The sequence below is a fragment of the Setaria viridis genome, chromosome 9 (genome assembly GCF_005286985.2).
Source record: "Setaria viridis chromosome 9, Setaria_viridis_v4.0, whole genome shotgun sequence".
NCBI classification, from domain to species: domain Eukaryota; kingdom Viridiplantae; phylum Streptophyta; class Magnoliopsida; order Poales; family Poaceae; genus Setaria; species Setaria viridis.
The window spans coordinates 51,301,710-51,317,077 of NC_048271.2; the positions used below are offsets into that span (position 1 = coordinate 51,301,710).

General features: G+C 45.8%; 3 protein-coding genes across 4 annotated transcripts; 1 reads left to right on the top strand and 2 right to left on the bottom strand.

The window, feature by feature from the left end:
* Positions 1 to 330: 330 nt before the first annotated feature.
* LOC117835528 (uncharacterized) lies at positions 331 to 2,700 on the bottom strand. The gene is made up of 4 exons (XM_034714884.1): positions 2,350 to 2,700; positions 1,235 to 1,490; positions 956 to 1,049; positions 331 to 861 (listed from the first exon to the last, which is right to left on the bottom strand). The coding sequence occupies exons 1-4, from the start codon at positions 2,598 to 2,600 to the stop codon at positions 530 to 532; spliced, it is 933 nt and encodes a 310-aa protein (XP_034570775.1). The 5' UTR covers positions 2,601 to 2,700; the 3' UTR covers positions 331 to 529.
* Positions 2,701 to 3,772: 1,072 nt separating this feature from the next.
* Positions 3,773 to 7,989, bottom strand: LOC117839241 (uncharacterized). 2 transcript variants are annotated; one of them, XM_034719531.2, is made up of 3 exons: positions 7,674 to 7,989; positions 6,448 to 7,033; positions 3,773 to 4,804 (listed from the first exon to the last, which is right to left on the bottom strand). In XM_034719531.2, the coding sequence occupies exons 2-3, from the start codon at positions 7,000 to 7,002 to the stop codon at positions 3,956 to 3,958; spliced, it is 1,404 nt and encodes a 467-aa protein (XP_034575422.1). In that variant the 5' UTR covers positions 7,003 to 7,033; positions 7,674 to 7,989; the 3' UTR covers positions 3,773 to 3,955. The 2 variants fall into 2 exon arrangements, with proteins under 2 accessions (XP_034575422.1, XP_034575423.1); XM_034719532.2 differs by lacking the exon at positions 7,674 to 7,989 and adding an exon at positions 7,515 to 7,667.
* A 4,071-nt stretch (positions 7,990 to 12,060) lies between these two features.
* On the top strand, positions 12,061 to 14,919 carry LOC117840753 (ADP-ribosylation factor-like protein 8a). Its single transcript, XM_034721274.2, has 5 exons — positions 12,061 to 12,401; positions 13,325 to 13,406; positions 13,493 to 13,647; positions 14,290 to 14,451; positions 14,552 to 14,919. Exons 1-5 carry the CDS (start codon positions 12,364 to 12,366, stop codon positions 14,667 to 14,669), a joined length of 555 nt encoding a protein of 184 aa, XP_034577165.1. The 5' UTR covers positions 12,061 to 12,363; the 3' UTR covers positions 14,670 to 14,919.
* The last annotated feature ends 449 nt before the right edge of the window (positions 14,920 to 15,368 follow it).

The window sequence follows — 15,368 nt, forward strand, 5'->3', positions numbered from 1 at the left end:
CTGGTTGTAATCTGTGGAGTTAATGTGGTTTGCACCAGTCTATGTACTGCAGGACGGCTGAGCTTATAATTGTGCAGTTTTTTTTTTGTATATCCTCGTTATACGGGGATACCATCCTACGAGGCTACGATTAATGTTCGATGCCTACTTCACAGTTTACCTCCTCCGCACATTGGGGCTGCTTTCCGCCTTGATGAATGTTTTGCTGAAATGCGAGTTCTGCATGAAGCTGCAGCTTGGCGATGCCCAACCCACAACTCAGTAAAACTCGATACCGCAATGTTGTACCGTCTAACTGGCAGACATCATGCAACATAATTACATATCAGATAATCAAAATACCCTGTAGAAGCAACTCGGTGAAAAAAAATCTTGTCTTGCGAACAGATGTACACTATAAGTCAACCACTTGTTGAACTAGGAAGATTAAGCCCCGCGTCAGCTGAAAAAAATGTTACAAAATTGAAGTGCCAAACAACCACTCTAACATGTATGGAAAGTTTCCTTTTATCTATTCTATTTGACTGACCTAAGCACGCTTAAGCAAAACTACCATGATGGACGCGATGGCCAAGAGCACAAAGGCTGATGGCGCGCTCGGAAAATCTTTGCTGGAGCTCATGATCAGAGTCTTGATCTTCCCCTTGCAGCGGCCCTCGTCCGGGGTTGCGACGAGATCTTGCATCATGTTTGACAGATTGGTCACCATCTCGAACACCAGTGCCCTCATTTTCTCCAAGTAATCCTTGACCGATTCGCCAGTGCTTGGACGGAGGTCAGTGCTTTGCACGCTAGCTGCATCACCATCCTCCGCCTCATCCCCAGAAACGCTTGAAGCTGCACTAGAGCACTGGCTGAGCTCTGTAAAATGGGAAGGCAAAAGTTCAAAATAGAAGCTGTGCTATAGAGAGTTGATGAATCTAAACTGAAGAATAATGTTGATATCAATGCTTACTCGACTCATATGTCTTATAGAACTTCAAAACCTTCTCGTTCTTCATCACAGCATCCCAAACATTCTTATCAGAAGCAAGTGAGGCAACAACATCCTGCAAGCAACAAATTAAAGGTCGTGGAGAAATAAGTCTCTCTCTTTTGATCTCTCCACGACAAAATAAACCTCATGAAAAGAATAAATACAAGTAAAGCCTGATGATGGTAACGTGAGAAAGGAACAAACACAAAGGAGGAGGATATGTCTTGGCATTTGCTATACAAGATCAGAGAGACAAACCTGAGCTTCAGGGTTCTCATGTAGCAATGTGAATGCTTGCACAACACGTCCAGGAGTTCCAGAGGCAGCGAGTAAATTTTCGTAGTTATCTTCTTTCTTAGATGTTTCTGAATGAACAACGACCTGGGGTGTTTCAGACTCAACAGATTGTGGAAGTGCAATTTGTTGAGCAACCTTTGCATGATTATCCTGGTCAGTAATTGAGAAATGCTTCTTCGGAGTATCGAGGTCAGCAGTGTGAGATTCAGCCTTAGCACTGGTTACACGAAACATGACTTATCAGTTCAATTTCAGGAAAAGGGATGTTCAAAAATAAATACCACAAATACAAAAAATAAATTAAGCTAAAGGTAGAAGAAAATTACTGAAAGAACAAAAGAACTTTTGGTACGTGGGTGTGTGTGATGCTCTTGTACTCGAGTGGGTCTATCTTGACTCGTGTACTCTTTTTCTACCTTAATATAATGAAATGATACATAGCTCTCCTGCTTAGTTCGAGAAAAAACAAAAGAAAGAACAAAAGAACATGTAAGGCTCTTCTTTGTGGAATCTAATCATGGTTTATCTTCATTGGATTTGAGTTAACATTTCTAACTAAAACTCTTCTGTATGTAAACTCTTTTGTTTCCCAAACATATCATGAAACCCTTAACAAACTTGAAATCATTGTTCGGTAACAAAAGGTATATGTACTGATCATGTCTACGTAAACATGAGAGGGTGGCTAACTAACAATTTTTTTATTTTATAACGAAGTGCAATCTACCAGAAGAGAATTTTATTACTTGTGCTACCAAGAAGCAAAAACCATATCCTTTTCTACATTGAAGAAACTTACCAATAGGCATCATTAGCTAATGACTAAACTTGCGTAATTCACAACAATTTGTAACGCTCCGTGCCAAGGAACATCGGAAGTATTAGTACTGTTGTTTGTTATAACAGAGTGGAGTAAACATTTAATCAGATCGCCTACGGTTTTTTTACAATTTTGGTTAAGAGATCGAAAAAAAAAAGTAAAGCGATCGCCGAAAAAAAAGTTCAGAGATCGAAAAGGCAGGAGGCCAGGAAAACTGAAAAGAGCGAGTGAACGTAAGCAAAGCGAGAGCACGCACATCTCGAAGGCCTCGCTGAGATCGAGCGTGGCGGCCATGGCCTCCTCGTGGGTGGGCACGGGGCCGAACACCTCGCGGTCCGGGATGACCCAGTCGTCCGCTACCAACGTGGACGCCTTCCGGTTGTCGGCGGCCGACGAGGAAGAGGAGGAGTTGGACGACGGGATGACGGCACGCCGCATGTACGCGGCGGAGCGGTAGCCGCCGATCATCGCGGCCTTGGCGGCCGCGCGGATGCTTCCCCCGACCATGGCCGGTAGCTGGTGGTGGCTTTGCTTCGCCGCGAGAGAGATCGCCCCTCGTGCGCCCTAACCAAACGAACCAGCGAAGGCGAGGGAAGGGGTCGGGAAGTCTGTTGGGCGAGATATTTATTATGGCATCTGTAAAATAATAAAAGGAAAAAAATCGTAGAATGACCAGAGAGAGAGAGTGAGAGAGAATTTTCTCGGGAAATAAATAAAAACAGTTGGAGATAAATACTCCTACTAAAACAGGAGGTTTAAAAATTTTCATTTTGTTCCCTGATGAAACGGCGAGCGAAAAATCATGTGTGGACCCGTGTGGTGTTTTTGTTGCGGCGCTAGACACGTGTCGCGCCCGGGGGCCGTCCTCATATCTTACGGCGTTGTTGTCTTCTGGAGTTGACGTGCGGGGGCCGTTGACTGCGAACCGATCACGTAGCTAATCAGCTGACTGCAAGTTCGCAACGGATTCGATCAGATCTCGCCCGTCGCCAATCCTGGACTTCGTGATCTCCTTGATTTGAACTAGGGGGTGTTCGGATCCCCAAGTTAAACTTTAGCCATTGTCACATCAAATATTTAGATACTAGTTAAGAGTATTAAATATAGACTATTTAAAAAATTCATTGCACAGATGGAGACTAAACGGCGAGACGAATCTATTAAACCTAATTAACAATACGCTGCTAATTAGGTTTAATAGATTCGTCTCGCCGTTTAGTCTTCATCTGTGTAATTAGTTTTATAATTAACTTATATTTAATCCTCCTAATTAACATCCAAACATTCGATGTGACACGGACTAAACTATTAACTCAGAATCCAAATACCCCTACGATCGCCTTTCTGGCGAAACACCCCTACGGATAAGAACAGCTCCATCGCCTTTCTGGCGTCGGCAGCCATGGACGGTATACAAAAAGAAACGCAAAATGTTTCGTATGTTTTTGCAAATTATAATTCAGAGATGCACAAAGGATGCGTCTGGGTGACAGAACTACAAGAATTACCAGATCCACAGCGCATTGCTCAAATAGGGAAGGCGCTGCACCAGCTCCACAGCCATCAACACAAATTTCAAACGAGACCACGGAAAACGATACTAAGACAGTAAGACGAGTAACACCGAAGGTGCAGCCAGACTATTCTGAAACTAAGACGAGTGGATCAAACACCACAGCTCGCCCAAAAGGCCACATACTTTTATCTGATTTTTAGTCCAAACTCAACTGCACATTTACAGACTCTGCATCTACATCTGATCTATACAACGCAGCCCAATGTGTCAAATGTCAATACTTTGATAGTATCTATCAATGTAACGGTGTATAAGAACTTCAACTGTTTTAAGAAACTTTGAGCTTTCATGAATCCCTCCACCCCTCGGGGAGACGCCACTGCTTGTGCCAGTAAATGGACACTCGGGACCAGAGAGGGAACATGAAGCTGTAATCTGCAGCTTCATCAGGGACTCCCCCTATCGTCAGAGGTAGCCAGACGTACCGAGAATCTCTCAGGTCGGACGGGTTCCACCGATCAGCCATGAAGATGAATGAACCTGGTAGTCCTGGAACTGGCAGCACGAATGTGCTCTGGGAGAAGAATGTTGTTGATCTGAAGACCTCATTTCCTCCCACGCAGGGGTTCCCTAGTGTTTCCCAAGGTCCCATTACTGAAGTTGCAGCGTGAGCCAGTGCAGTGTTTGGCGCCCAGCCTGTGCAGCCAGAGGTTACCATATAGTAGGTGCCTTCGTGCTTGAAAAGCGCAGGAGCTTCTCGGTGCTGTGCAATGAGAAACCTCCGCATAACATCAGTGACATCAAGGTAGTCATCTGTTAGCGGACCGATGTGGAGCTCACTGTTGTCCTCAGAAGAGTATATCAGGTAGGCCTTCCCATCATCATCCTTGAATATGGTCATGTCTCTACTTTCGTAGTCATGTGGGCGCTTGCTGTAGAGATAAGTGAATGGACCAGTTGGGGAATCACTGACAGCCACACCAACTGAAGCTTTAGTGTAGTTAGCATCATCTATGTGCATCCACATCACATATTTGCCAGTCCAGTCATTGTATATCACCTTGGGCCTCTCTAGGACATTGGATTTGTGGAGATCATGTGTTACATTCTTTTCCTCACCACGGAGGACAACTCCTTCATTTTTCCACGTCCATAGGTCCTTTGAAGAATAGCAACTTACTCCAACGATGTCAACCTGGAAAATTACTTGTCCTAGTTAGTGGTTAGAGATGATAAAGACACTGCTAAAGAGGAAAGTGGGCAAAACAGACAATCACTTGAAGTACTAATAAAGTAACAGTAGTTGCATCTATAAAGTTCTGTTGCTGAAACATCACTTCAGTTTGTCAGTAGCATAGTACATAGTTCTGTGTTTTTGGTTATTGCAAAATTTAGTGAACTCTAATGGTTGCCACAGGCCCACAGTCCACCCAAAGTTGGTATTCATTACATTAGAATAATCAAGTCGAAGTCTATCCAGGGAATCCTTACTGAACTAAGAAATGCCTCCACCAATTCATAGTAACCACCAAATATTTTTTTTGCTGTCTAGAAGAGGTCATTAGTACAAAATAGAAATTAAAAGGCATTTCCTGGTTGTTGGTAGCATCATATGCTTTTACCCTATCACAGACACTTTAGATTGAACCAATGATAGAACTGCAATCATACAGGACACTGCACCTCCCAATACATTGACATTGCCATTGCCGTTGGTGTGAACATATATTGGGTATGAAAGAACTGCAATCACACTGGCATAACGCACTTCCCAAATATATCGCAATTGGTGTGCATATCTAATGGGATGCACGCACGCATGTGTGTCTAATTTATTATCTGAAGCTTAAGTTCTTTTTTCAGTTCTGATAAAATAAAAGCTATTAGCTTGCTACTTGCATGACAACAGCCTGCAACGCAAGGTAATTCTTCCTTTGGTATTATGTGAACCCGAACCCAAATCTACTTCTATTTCATTGATGCAATTTGCCATACTATGATTCAAAACCACTAGAATATAATGAATATAAGTTTGTGGGCAAGGAAAATTTTGGAGCCCAGACCAATTTCATATGAATAAACTGTTTAAATTGTTACTAGCTTTTCATCTCTACACACCAAGTGATCCGTCTTGAACAAGCCCAGTCAATTTTCTTACCTTCCCAACAGATCATAACTTCCAACATGTTCCCTAGCAATTTGGCCTCACCAACAGAATCTAAAAGGTCTGTAAAATTAGATGTATGCATTAGCACACACTGCTACACATGTACTGAAATGTTCAGTCACATTTAGAGAAACTAAACTTTCTCTTGGAAAATAGTATTTTTAGGTGTTGTACATAGTAGTTTTTAAGTTTTAGCAATTTCTATGATGGTTTATTAAAAAGAAAAAATTACTCCAATGATATGATTAGTTAATCTTGGAGCAAGGCATTGGTTTAGGATAATGCTGCAACAAATTCCTACAAGAAAGTTCTAAAATGGGGGGAAGTTGATGTTTCCCCATCATTGTTCTTCACATTTCTAGCACCAGTGCATCTACATGAGCCTGCTCTGATCAAGTGCGGTGCGTGAAAAAAGAAACTCAATCGATTTGGTTTCTACATGTACTATCTGCCGCAACTCTAAAAAAGTAAAAATAGAGTGTGAAGTACAGTGTATACAATCTGGTATAAATCTCACGCAATCACATTCGCCTATGTGGGAGCTAGTACCTTTGAGTTTTACAGAGGAATGTGACATTAGTTGAAACATTTGAATTAAGTGCTTCTGCAGCCACATACCACAAGTCTCTGAACATAAATGGTGTTAACAGCATCAGAATAGTACAACTCACCCGGTCTGCTCCCTTGCTGTGAGCTTTGTAGGTTTTGCCATCCTTATTTTCCCCATACCAGAAATAGGTCTTGGTCTTCTTGTCATACAGTACACCTCCTCCGTGGGCTTGGATAGGTTTGCCATCAGTATCAAGCCAAACTCTCCCTGGGTAATAGAAGTACATGCTGTCATTCCGACCATTGATTGGATCTACAGCCATGTTCGATTCTGGGAAGAACATATCATGCACTGCAGAAGATTCATCCAAGAACTCATCCACTACTGTAGGTGGCTTCCTCTCGCCCTTGCGCCGCACAGCCCGGGGATTCCTTCGGCTCCGGGGAGGCGATAACCGGAACTTCTCCTCCTCCACTGCTTCCAGTTCCCTCATAATCGATCGACGGATCTCATGTGTACTCATACTCTCATCCTCCTCCTTATGAATGATGATAAGATGGAAATTCACAACGACAACCAGCGCTGCTAGGCTCCACAATACCAGGGTTAAGGACCTGTGGCTTGCCGGATAGCAGCGGAGACCTAACGCCTTTGGGTGCCTGCTCCTCATACCCATGGCGCCCCTTATCTACTCCAGCTGACACGCGCTGCAGCCAAAATGAAACGAATTGAGCCCAAAAAGTGCAAAAATTAGACGGCAAATTTGTAGCTGTTGGAATTTCTGGAAATAACGGGATGATCTGCATGTCAAATTAAGAAAGGCACAGTAGCAGCAAATGAAATTGGGAGCTGGAAACTCCCCAGGAAAGAAACAGTTTATTAGCAACATTTAACCAACCAGATTTCATTCCTGAATTAACGTCGCCCTACACTCAAATCAGGGAGCTACCAAGCAGAAACCAGCAAGCAAACTCAACAGCTTATCATTGCCTAACCACCCGCTCCATCACAGCCACAACAAATGGAGCAACCGGAACTGGAGAGCTGGAGAACCTCCAGCAACACAGCTCAAGCTCAGCCGTAGATTCGTAACAAGGCCAAAGAATTCAGCAAGAATCGGACATACCTTGCAAGCAACGATAAAAATGAAAAAACGAAAAAAAAAGAAAGAGAAAAGGCGATGCTCACCATGGTAGGTTGATCCAGAGAATCGAAGAGGACAAATCAAAAGCTCAACTAAACTAAAACCAAACCCAGTCCCATCAGGTGAGTACCTGCTACCAGCTAGCATAGCAGTAGAGTAACACAATCTGACCAGCTAATATAAAAATCGGCGGCGCAGCTCACCATGGGCTAGTCCTGTCGAGATCTTGGCGAGAGATGGTTGGGGGCGCCCCGATTAGCTTAGCACGAGCCGCGATCCCAGGGGAGATTAGGGGGCTGTCTTGGCTTGAGCGGCTGGCAACGCGGCCTGATGAGAGTGATTTGGTGTGGTAGCGTATGGCTGGCTGGCCTCCCTCGCGGACAGCGAACTGCGGCGTCGCTCTGGAAAGGTCGCCCGTCACATTGTGGTGGGTACGGCGTGGGGGCGTGTGAGTGAGGGTAGTAGATTGGAGGGGCGCCCGGACACCTGGCCTGTGTGCGCGCGGCGTTGCCTGCGGTTGGGGCAGGAGGCGGATGACGGATGGTCTTCTGCGGCAGGTGGCCGCCGTGCTTGTTGCGTCGGGCTGTCTATTCCTCTCCGCCCTTGTGGTTGGGGTGCTGAACGCCTGAACTTGCTGAGTGCTGAGCATCTCCAGCACACTCCAAATTGCATCCTTCATGCCTTAAGCTACTCCTAATGGCAGTTTTATTTTTAATTAAGAAGTTGCCATATAAGCAAAGAGGATACTGTAAGCAAGTTTCATCTAGATATTTTCCAATTTTTTTTAAAATCTCGTCATCCTTCCTTATAACTATGGATATGGGTTTCTTTCCTGCGATAAAGTGGCCAACCATCTTTATTTTTCTCCCATGTATCCATAAAACAATGTCATGAACGCAAGTATTAGCCTTAGTTTGGCCATCTACTCTAAAAAAATTCTCTCCATATTGTCGGCACTTTAGCTGACTAGTCAAATTTCACAATCCAAATCTTATTGAACTATACTTTATTTGTATTGAAGTTGTTGTGATGGCTATACTGAAACTACTATTTATCTGTGACAGCTCTAGTATGAATAGTTTCAATCCTGTATTTCAACGGCTATACTCCAATGGCTAAATTTCTCCCGTCTATGCATGCACGGCCATTTCCCATGATTCACCCACATCATTCTCGCTCTTCCTATCTGCTCGCTCCTCTACCAAGTCACCTTCACACTTGGACTCCCGACGACGAATCCATTCTTGCTGCAACACACCAAGCATACCGACAGCACCAGCTTAGAGATGCTCCACGCCATGGTGTCTTTCGAGCTACAGTTTTTGGGCAAAAAATAAAAGGACGATTAAACATTTTTGCCAAATTCAATGTGGCGTACTCTCTCCGTCCAAAAAAAATGCAAATCTTACTTCCCGAGGAGTCAAACAGTTCCAAGCTTGATCAAATTTATACAAAAATGTAGTAACATTCACGTCTCCAAATAGATTTAGTATGAAAATATATTACATGATTAATCTATTAATATTTATTTTGTACCATAAATGTTAGTACTATTTTATATAAATTTGATTAATTTTGAAATTAGTTGACTCCTCGAGAAGCGATAGTTGCATTCTTTTTTAGGACGGAGGGAGCATGTCGTTCAAGCAGTCGTTACTTTGCTCCCCTCCCTTGAACCCCTACAAGCAAATCACGACTCAATATTGTCAAGTTAGGTGGACAAAATGTGCACATGATCGAACTGGCTCGAGCACATCGCGAAGCACGCTGAATGAGTAGAGCCCGAGGTGGTGGCGAAGGCCGTAGCACGTGAAGCCATTTTCGTTCCAGATAGCATATCCGTGCGACGAGATACGGGCGGCTGTCAACAGCCAACACCCAGCGCTGGGCCTCCCGTACTCCATCCAATTCACGGACAAGGACGGCCTGCACTGCACGTGGCCGTGCACGCAGGCCTGACCGCCTGAGGGGGGTTGGGCGGATGGGAAACGCCCGGACGTACGTACGCTTGCTCGCCGGATTCTGTGTACAAGCTGTGCACCACTCCAGGACAGGTTGTGGTCCATGCAGCCTCGCAGGTACAGATCTCTCGTGTCCGTGCCTGTTTGGGATACCATCATTGGTACTACCACACGGTGGTAGAGCAAGAGGAGAGTACGTACGTGCGCCCGTCGCAGCTTGGTGCCGAAGACGGGAAGGGGGTTCCCCGTATGGCAGGCGAACCAGGCCCTCAGGATGCAGCCTTAGGCTATCGCACCGCACGGCAGCTAAATACACCTGTACAAAGGTATGGTCCACATGACAGTTTTATTATAGAGATCAGTAAACTGAAAATGCTGCCGTGCAGACGCCTCTATTCCGATCCCCAAATCAACCGCCACACGCTTCTTTCTCTTTCTTTTTCCTCCAGCAAATAGAGCAGTCCCCCCGCAGACCGATTCCTCACTACTCCGGCCACCATTACCAAATAGCCGCCGGTCGAGCCTAACCCACCTCCCAACCTCCACCTGCCGCCACCCCTTGGCACCGGCCATGGCCCCTCCGGCCGGGGATTGAAGAAATCCCCGCCGCTTGTCCCGCCGACCGCCAAGCTTACCCTCGCCTTCGAACCCCTATGTCTTGGCCTCTACTTCCACCACTGACCTGCAAAACGGAGGGGATGGAAGTGGAGGCCACCGTCGCGCACCTCCGCGGAGGGGATGGAGGCGGAGGCCGCGCCAAGCGGCGGGTGGTGGCCGGCGGCCCGGAGGCGCGGGGCTATACGTGGGCACCCGGCGGGCGGCGTCGCGGCTCCCCGTGGCCCTCGCCACGCCGCCGTGACCCGGCCAACGATGGCTCGCGGAGCTCATGGCGGCTCGCCCGCAGTTGTTGCCGAGCTCCAGTTTCTCTAGGATGGCGCAAGAGAGAGCGTGGAGAGGATAGCGTTCGTCTCGGAAGCCTCTGGGTTTGAAGGTGCCCTGTAGCAAACGGAGGGGTTGGGGTTGTGATAGAGGTGTGCGGTGCGGGACTCTAGCCGGTAAATTTGCAATTCAAGTCCAGTTAAAAGGTGTGCGGTGCAGATAGCCTTAGGTTGATTGGTTGCCTACACTAGACTCCTCGAGTTTGGCTACCGAAATGAGCCAGGCTCGCACGGTGCAGCAGTGAGTCCTCGGAAGGTGCGTATAGATACAAGAAAAGTAGTTGGGCACTGGTTAACCAAGCAACCAATCAAGTTCTTTAGCTAGCAGTTGCATGGGGAGAGCCTGGCTGCCGGGATTCTGCATGCCTGCCTGATATGAGCCAAGCTCCGCCGATCCTGAAACCAATTAGACCCTTGCGGGCTGAGGGAGTGGGACCGTGGGAGGAAGTCAACACTGCGAACTTTTGAGTTTTGGGAGGCGATTGGTTGGCTGCAGCAGCCTTCGGGCCAGGCTCTTGAGATGCAGCCTGAGGGTCACCTGAGCCTAGGTCGGCGCATGCAAAAAGCAACCACGAGCCTGGCTCTCGGGAAATGCAAATGAAGTCCTGTTTTCCGCGGGCCAGGCTCGCCCGATGCAGGTGCGCGCTAGCTAATGACGGTATTAAGTAGGTGATTAGCGTGTATTAAGTGATATTAGCGTTTTCTAAAGATGATTAGGGACATGTTCGCTTCAGCTTATAAGCTGGCTGAAAAGTTGAAACGGCTGATTTGTTGTGAGAGAAAAACACTGTTTGGTGGCTGATAAACCGACTGAATAAGCTGAAGCGAACAGGCCCTAGTATATTTATGCAACATAAACATCACAAGGGTACTCAATTATAATATTTTATCTCATGTGATGTATCCTTATACAAGCAACCAAACAACTTCTATTCATAATATTCATAATCTGACTGGATAAATACACGCCACCTATCAAACTGGTATCGCATCCGCTGAGCTTGGCCTCTGCGAGAGCTAGATTCCCAGATACGAGCCTGGCTAGGCTCGTCGGGAAACCAATCACCCCTTTGGTGGTTGGGCACACGTTGCACGAACGGCATTGCCGAAGAGCTACTGTACTTGCGCTGGCCCGTTGATGACTGCCCGCCTGCCCATGCGTCCAGCTGCTCTCTCCAACTACTCCCACGATTCCAGCGGAACACACAACTCAGGGCAGCAAAAACACGATGGGCGGCAGGCAAACACCACGAGATACTGAAGAAGATCCGGCAAATCCATCCCCTCAAAAAGAAAGAAGAAGAAGATCCGGCAGAGAAGCCCTCACTAACCCAACAAGTAGCCAGCCCATCGGGCCCAAACCACTGAGCACTCGTCGTCCTTCTGGCTTCATAGGCCCACTTCAAACGCTAGCACACAACGACGATTAGCCCAGGACCGCAGGTCCCCATCGAACTCCCGAAAAAACAGGGCGCCCCGAAAAAACAGGTCAGGTCAGCTCCGGATGGATAGACGCTACCAGAGATCAGTCCACCCATCAGTTGGAATCCCGTTGGCGAGGGGAGCGGATACCGGAACGGAACGGCACTCGTGGTTGGCCGCCCTAGCACCAGCGCCCACGCGAGGCCGTATGATTGGCGAGCCGGACGCCAATAATACCCCCCCTCCCTCCCTCCTATCTCGCCTCGCCTCATCGCCGCAGCTGGCTCGCTCGCTCGCTCCCTCGCTCGCGGTCGCGGCGTCCTCCCCTCCCCGTCAGGCCGTCACCCCGCCCCATCCACGCCGCGTCGCCCTCCGCCTCCAAATAAAGTAAACGCGGGGGGTGACAGGGAGGCCACCACCGAATCCTCCTCCTCCGCCGCGCCCGCTCGCTCTTAACCCGTCGCCGCCCCCCGCTCGATCCCCTCCGCCTTCTTCGCCGCCACCGGGCCTGCCTCCCTCCCTCCTCTCTTGTTCGCGGGGGGTCAGGGAGAGGAGAAGGGGAGCCGGGCGCCATGGGGTTCTGGGAGGCCTTCCTCAACTGGCTCCGCAGGTATATAATACGCTCTTGGGCTGCTCCGTCGTGCCTCGTGTCTCGCGGGTTTGATCTGCTGCGCATTGCGGCTGCCGGGGTGCGGGGATCGGTGTCTAGGAGATCTGGGAGTTCTTCTGGTTTGGTCATGATTGGTTGGGATAGTTACGGAGGCTACGATACGAAGTTGTAGGTTGCTGGTGGAGAGCTTCTGATATGTAGCGAATGTGATTGGTGCAGCGTGATCCTATTAGGGAAGGAATTGGGTTCTTATGGTTGGTTTCTGCTTCATATTTTGGAGCTTTGCGGGTAACTGCCGTATGACCATCAAGCTAGCATACCAATCAAGTTTAATTAAGCTATCCTCTCAACAGAATATGTTTTAATTGAACATGCTGGCCAAAATCAACCATTATCGGTGGGATTGCAAGACATAAAACTTGTGAAGATCACTCTTTCCAAAACGAAAACGGGAGGATTTATTCAGTGTTGATTGTCGTGTTCCGCAATGTCTTGTTATTCTGCAATTCGCGTTTTTTTTTGTTATAGTTCGCTATCATGGATTCCATATTACACAGAAGTATCAATATCAGTTACGCTAGTAAAAGTTCTTTGGATGTCACTCCATACTTGAACTGAAGCTGGTAGTTATTTGCTGTACTTCAATCATTGGCATATAGTATAGCTGCCAGTAGACTATAATTTATTTCTTCTCTACCTACCAGACAGGTAGGCTTTGAACTGGATACATAAAAATACAAAAGAGCTTCAATTCTAAGAATGTCTTGCACATGCACTTGTTGGGTGGTGGAGCATTACTTTGACATATTTGATTATATGATCCAGTTTCCAAGTAAAAGGATGAACTGATGTAATCTGCCATTTGTTTTGCTCGATGGGCTTGGCTGCTTGAATAACGGTTTTCTGCTTTCTTACATCTGCAGCCTCTTCTTCAAGCAAGAGATGGAGCTTTCCTTGATAGGGCTCCAAAATGCCGGAAAAACATCACTTGTCAATGTTATTGCTGTAAGTATCAGTCACACTTTTGGTACCACTCATATACTGGATGCCTGATGAAATATATTTATCATGGGTCAACTTTTTTTTTTCAGACCGGAGGCTTTAGTGAGGATATGATTCCTACTGTAGGATTCAATATGAGAAAGGTAACCAAAGGAAATGTCACAATAAAATTGTGGGATCTTGGAGGCCAGCCAAGATTCCGGAGCATGTGGGAGAGATACTGCCGTGCAGTTTCTGCAATTGTGTATGTCTTTCATGTCTAATCTGACACTTACAGTAAGAATAGCACTAATGCTCACTAGCTGTCATGATTTAGTTGTGGCTTGTTGCGCATGTCTATTATTTTGGAAGACCGTGTTCATATCATTTTGATAGTTTGATTTATGTACAAAGTCTTTCTCAACTATCCTACTGTTCTTTTGGCTTATATTTTATTTTCCTTTTTGTGATCAGGACAAGTGTTAGCTTGCTTATACCAGTTTATGTCTTAGTTGTCCTGGTGATGCCTTGCTTATATGTTTGTATTTATGTTATTTTGATTTTTTAATAATGATGATATTCTTTATCCTGTTACCTGTTTTCCCCCAAATTTGCTTTGTTGTGTATGATGGTGGTGGGTGCATTGTTTATTTCTATCTTTTTGCTCGTTTTCTTGATATTGATGAAGCACTTTTTATTTTTCTGACTTTCTGTTATCTTTGCTTAAATAATGAGCTGGAACTTGCACCAGCTGTATGGTTTTTTATTCTGATTTACTTCCACAGGTTTTCTATTTAATAACTAGCTGCATTGAAACTGGTGCATGATTTTTTTTCTGGATGTCAGAGTTGAATCAATAGGGAATGAGCTTCTAGTGTTGGATGTTTATATTGTTTTGGTTGTGCAGTTATGTTGTTGACGCAGCAGATAGAGAAAACATGGCCATTGCAAAAGGTGAGCTCCATGACCTCCTGAGCAAGCCATCTTTGACTGGAATCCCATTACTAGTCATTGGCAATAAAATTGACAAGCCTGAAGCTTTCCCTAAGCAAAGCTTCACAGAAGTCATGTAAGTGCATGCTAAGCTACTGCGGTCCGTTACAATTCCCCACCATAAATATCTGTTTGATACATTTTACTCATCTGCTGTGTTACTAATGGTATTGCAGGGGCCTAAAGACAATCACTGACCGAGAAGTGGCATGCTTCATGATATCGTGCAAGAACTCGACCAACATTGATTCTGTCATCGACTGGCTGGTGAAGCACTCGAAAAAGAAGAATTGATCTAAATCTGTAACTCTTGAAGCGTGCTCCAGTTTCTCTCTTTTTGCATGTCGCGTAGCATTGGGGCTGTAAATTATGCAAGAGGTATTAATTAGGGATGCTGTGTTCATAATTTTGTTAACCTGGTTTGGCAATATGTTGGTAGGCCGCGTCTGGTATTGTGCACGCGCGTGCTCTGTTACAACTTACAGGAGGCTGCTCTCTGTGTTCCATACTTGCTTGGTCAATTTGAGCTGTGTGATTTGTTTCACTTTGTTTGATCAAACAAAAATGAAATCAAGTGTCACTGCGTGCAAATGAACGTTCCTGGAAAAACAAATGTGGTTAAGTAAATAAATGATCCACCAGACGAATCTGTGCAAGGGATCTGCTAGTTGTTTTGAAATGTGAAATACATATATCACGAGATATGGGATGGGAAATTGATTAGGTAGCTTTTGAAATAGAGAAAAAGGTACTTTTTAGAGGTTCCAAATCTTAGGGGGTGTTTGGATCTTTAATCCAGATTAAAATTTATGTCACATCAAATATTCAGAGGCTAATTAGAAGGACCAAACATGAGTTAATTATAAAACTAATTACACAGATGGAGGCTAATTCCCAAGACGAATCTATTAAGCCTAATCCATCATTTGCACATATTTACTGTAGCACCACATTGTCAAATCATGGACTAATTAGGCTTAATAGATTTGTCTC

Coding starts and splice junctions, on each gene's coding strand:
- LOC117840753 (XM_034721274.2), top strand. CDS start 12,364: ATGGGGTTCTGGGAGGCCTTCCTCAACTGGCTCCGCAG. Junction 12,402..13,324: donor TTCCTCAACTGGCTCCGCAG/GTATATAATACG, acceptor TTACATCTGCAG/CCTCTTCTTCAAGCAAGAGA. Junction 14,452..14,551: donor CAAAGCTTCACAGAAGTCAT/GTAAGTGCATGC, acceptor ATGGTATTGCAG/GGGCCTAAAGACAATCACTG.
- LOC117839241 (XM_034719531.2), bottom strand. CDS start 7,002: ATGGGTATGAGGAGCAGGCACCCAAAGGCGTTAGGTCTCCGCTGCTAT. Junction 4,805..6,447: donor ACAGCAAGGGAGCAGACCGG/GTGAGTTGTACT, acceptor GTAATTTTCCAG/GTTGACATCGTTGGAGTAAG.
- LOC117835528 (XM_034714884.1), bottom strand. CDS start 2,600: ATGGTCGGGGGAAGCATCCGCGCGGCCGCCAAGGCCGCGATGATCGGC. Junction 1,491..2,349: donor CTCAGCGAGGCCTTCGAGAT/GTGCGTGCTCTC, acceptor TCGTGTAACCAG/TGCTAAGGCTGAATCTCACA. Junction 862..955: donor CTATAAGACATATGAGTCGA/GTAAGCATTGAT, acceptor CCCATTTTACAG/AGCTCAGCCAGTGCTCTAGT.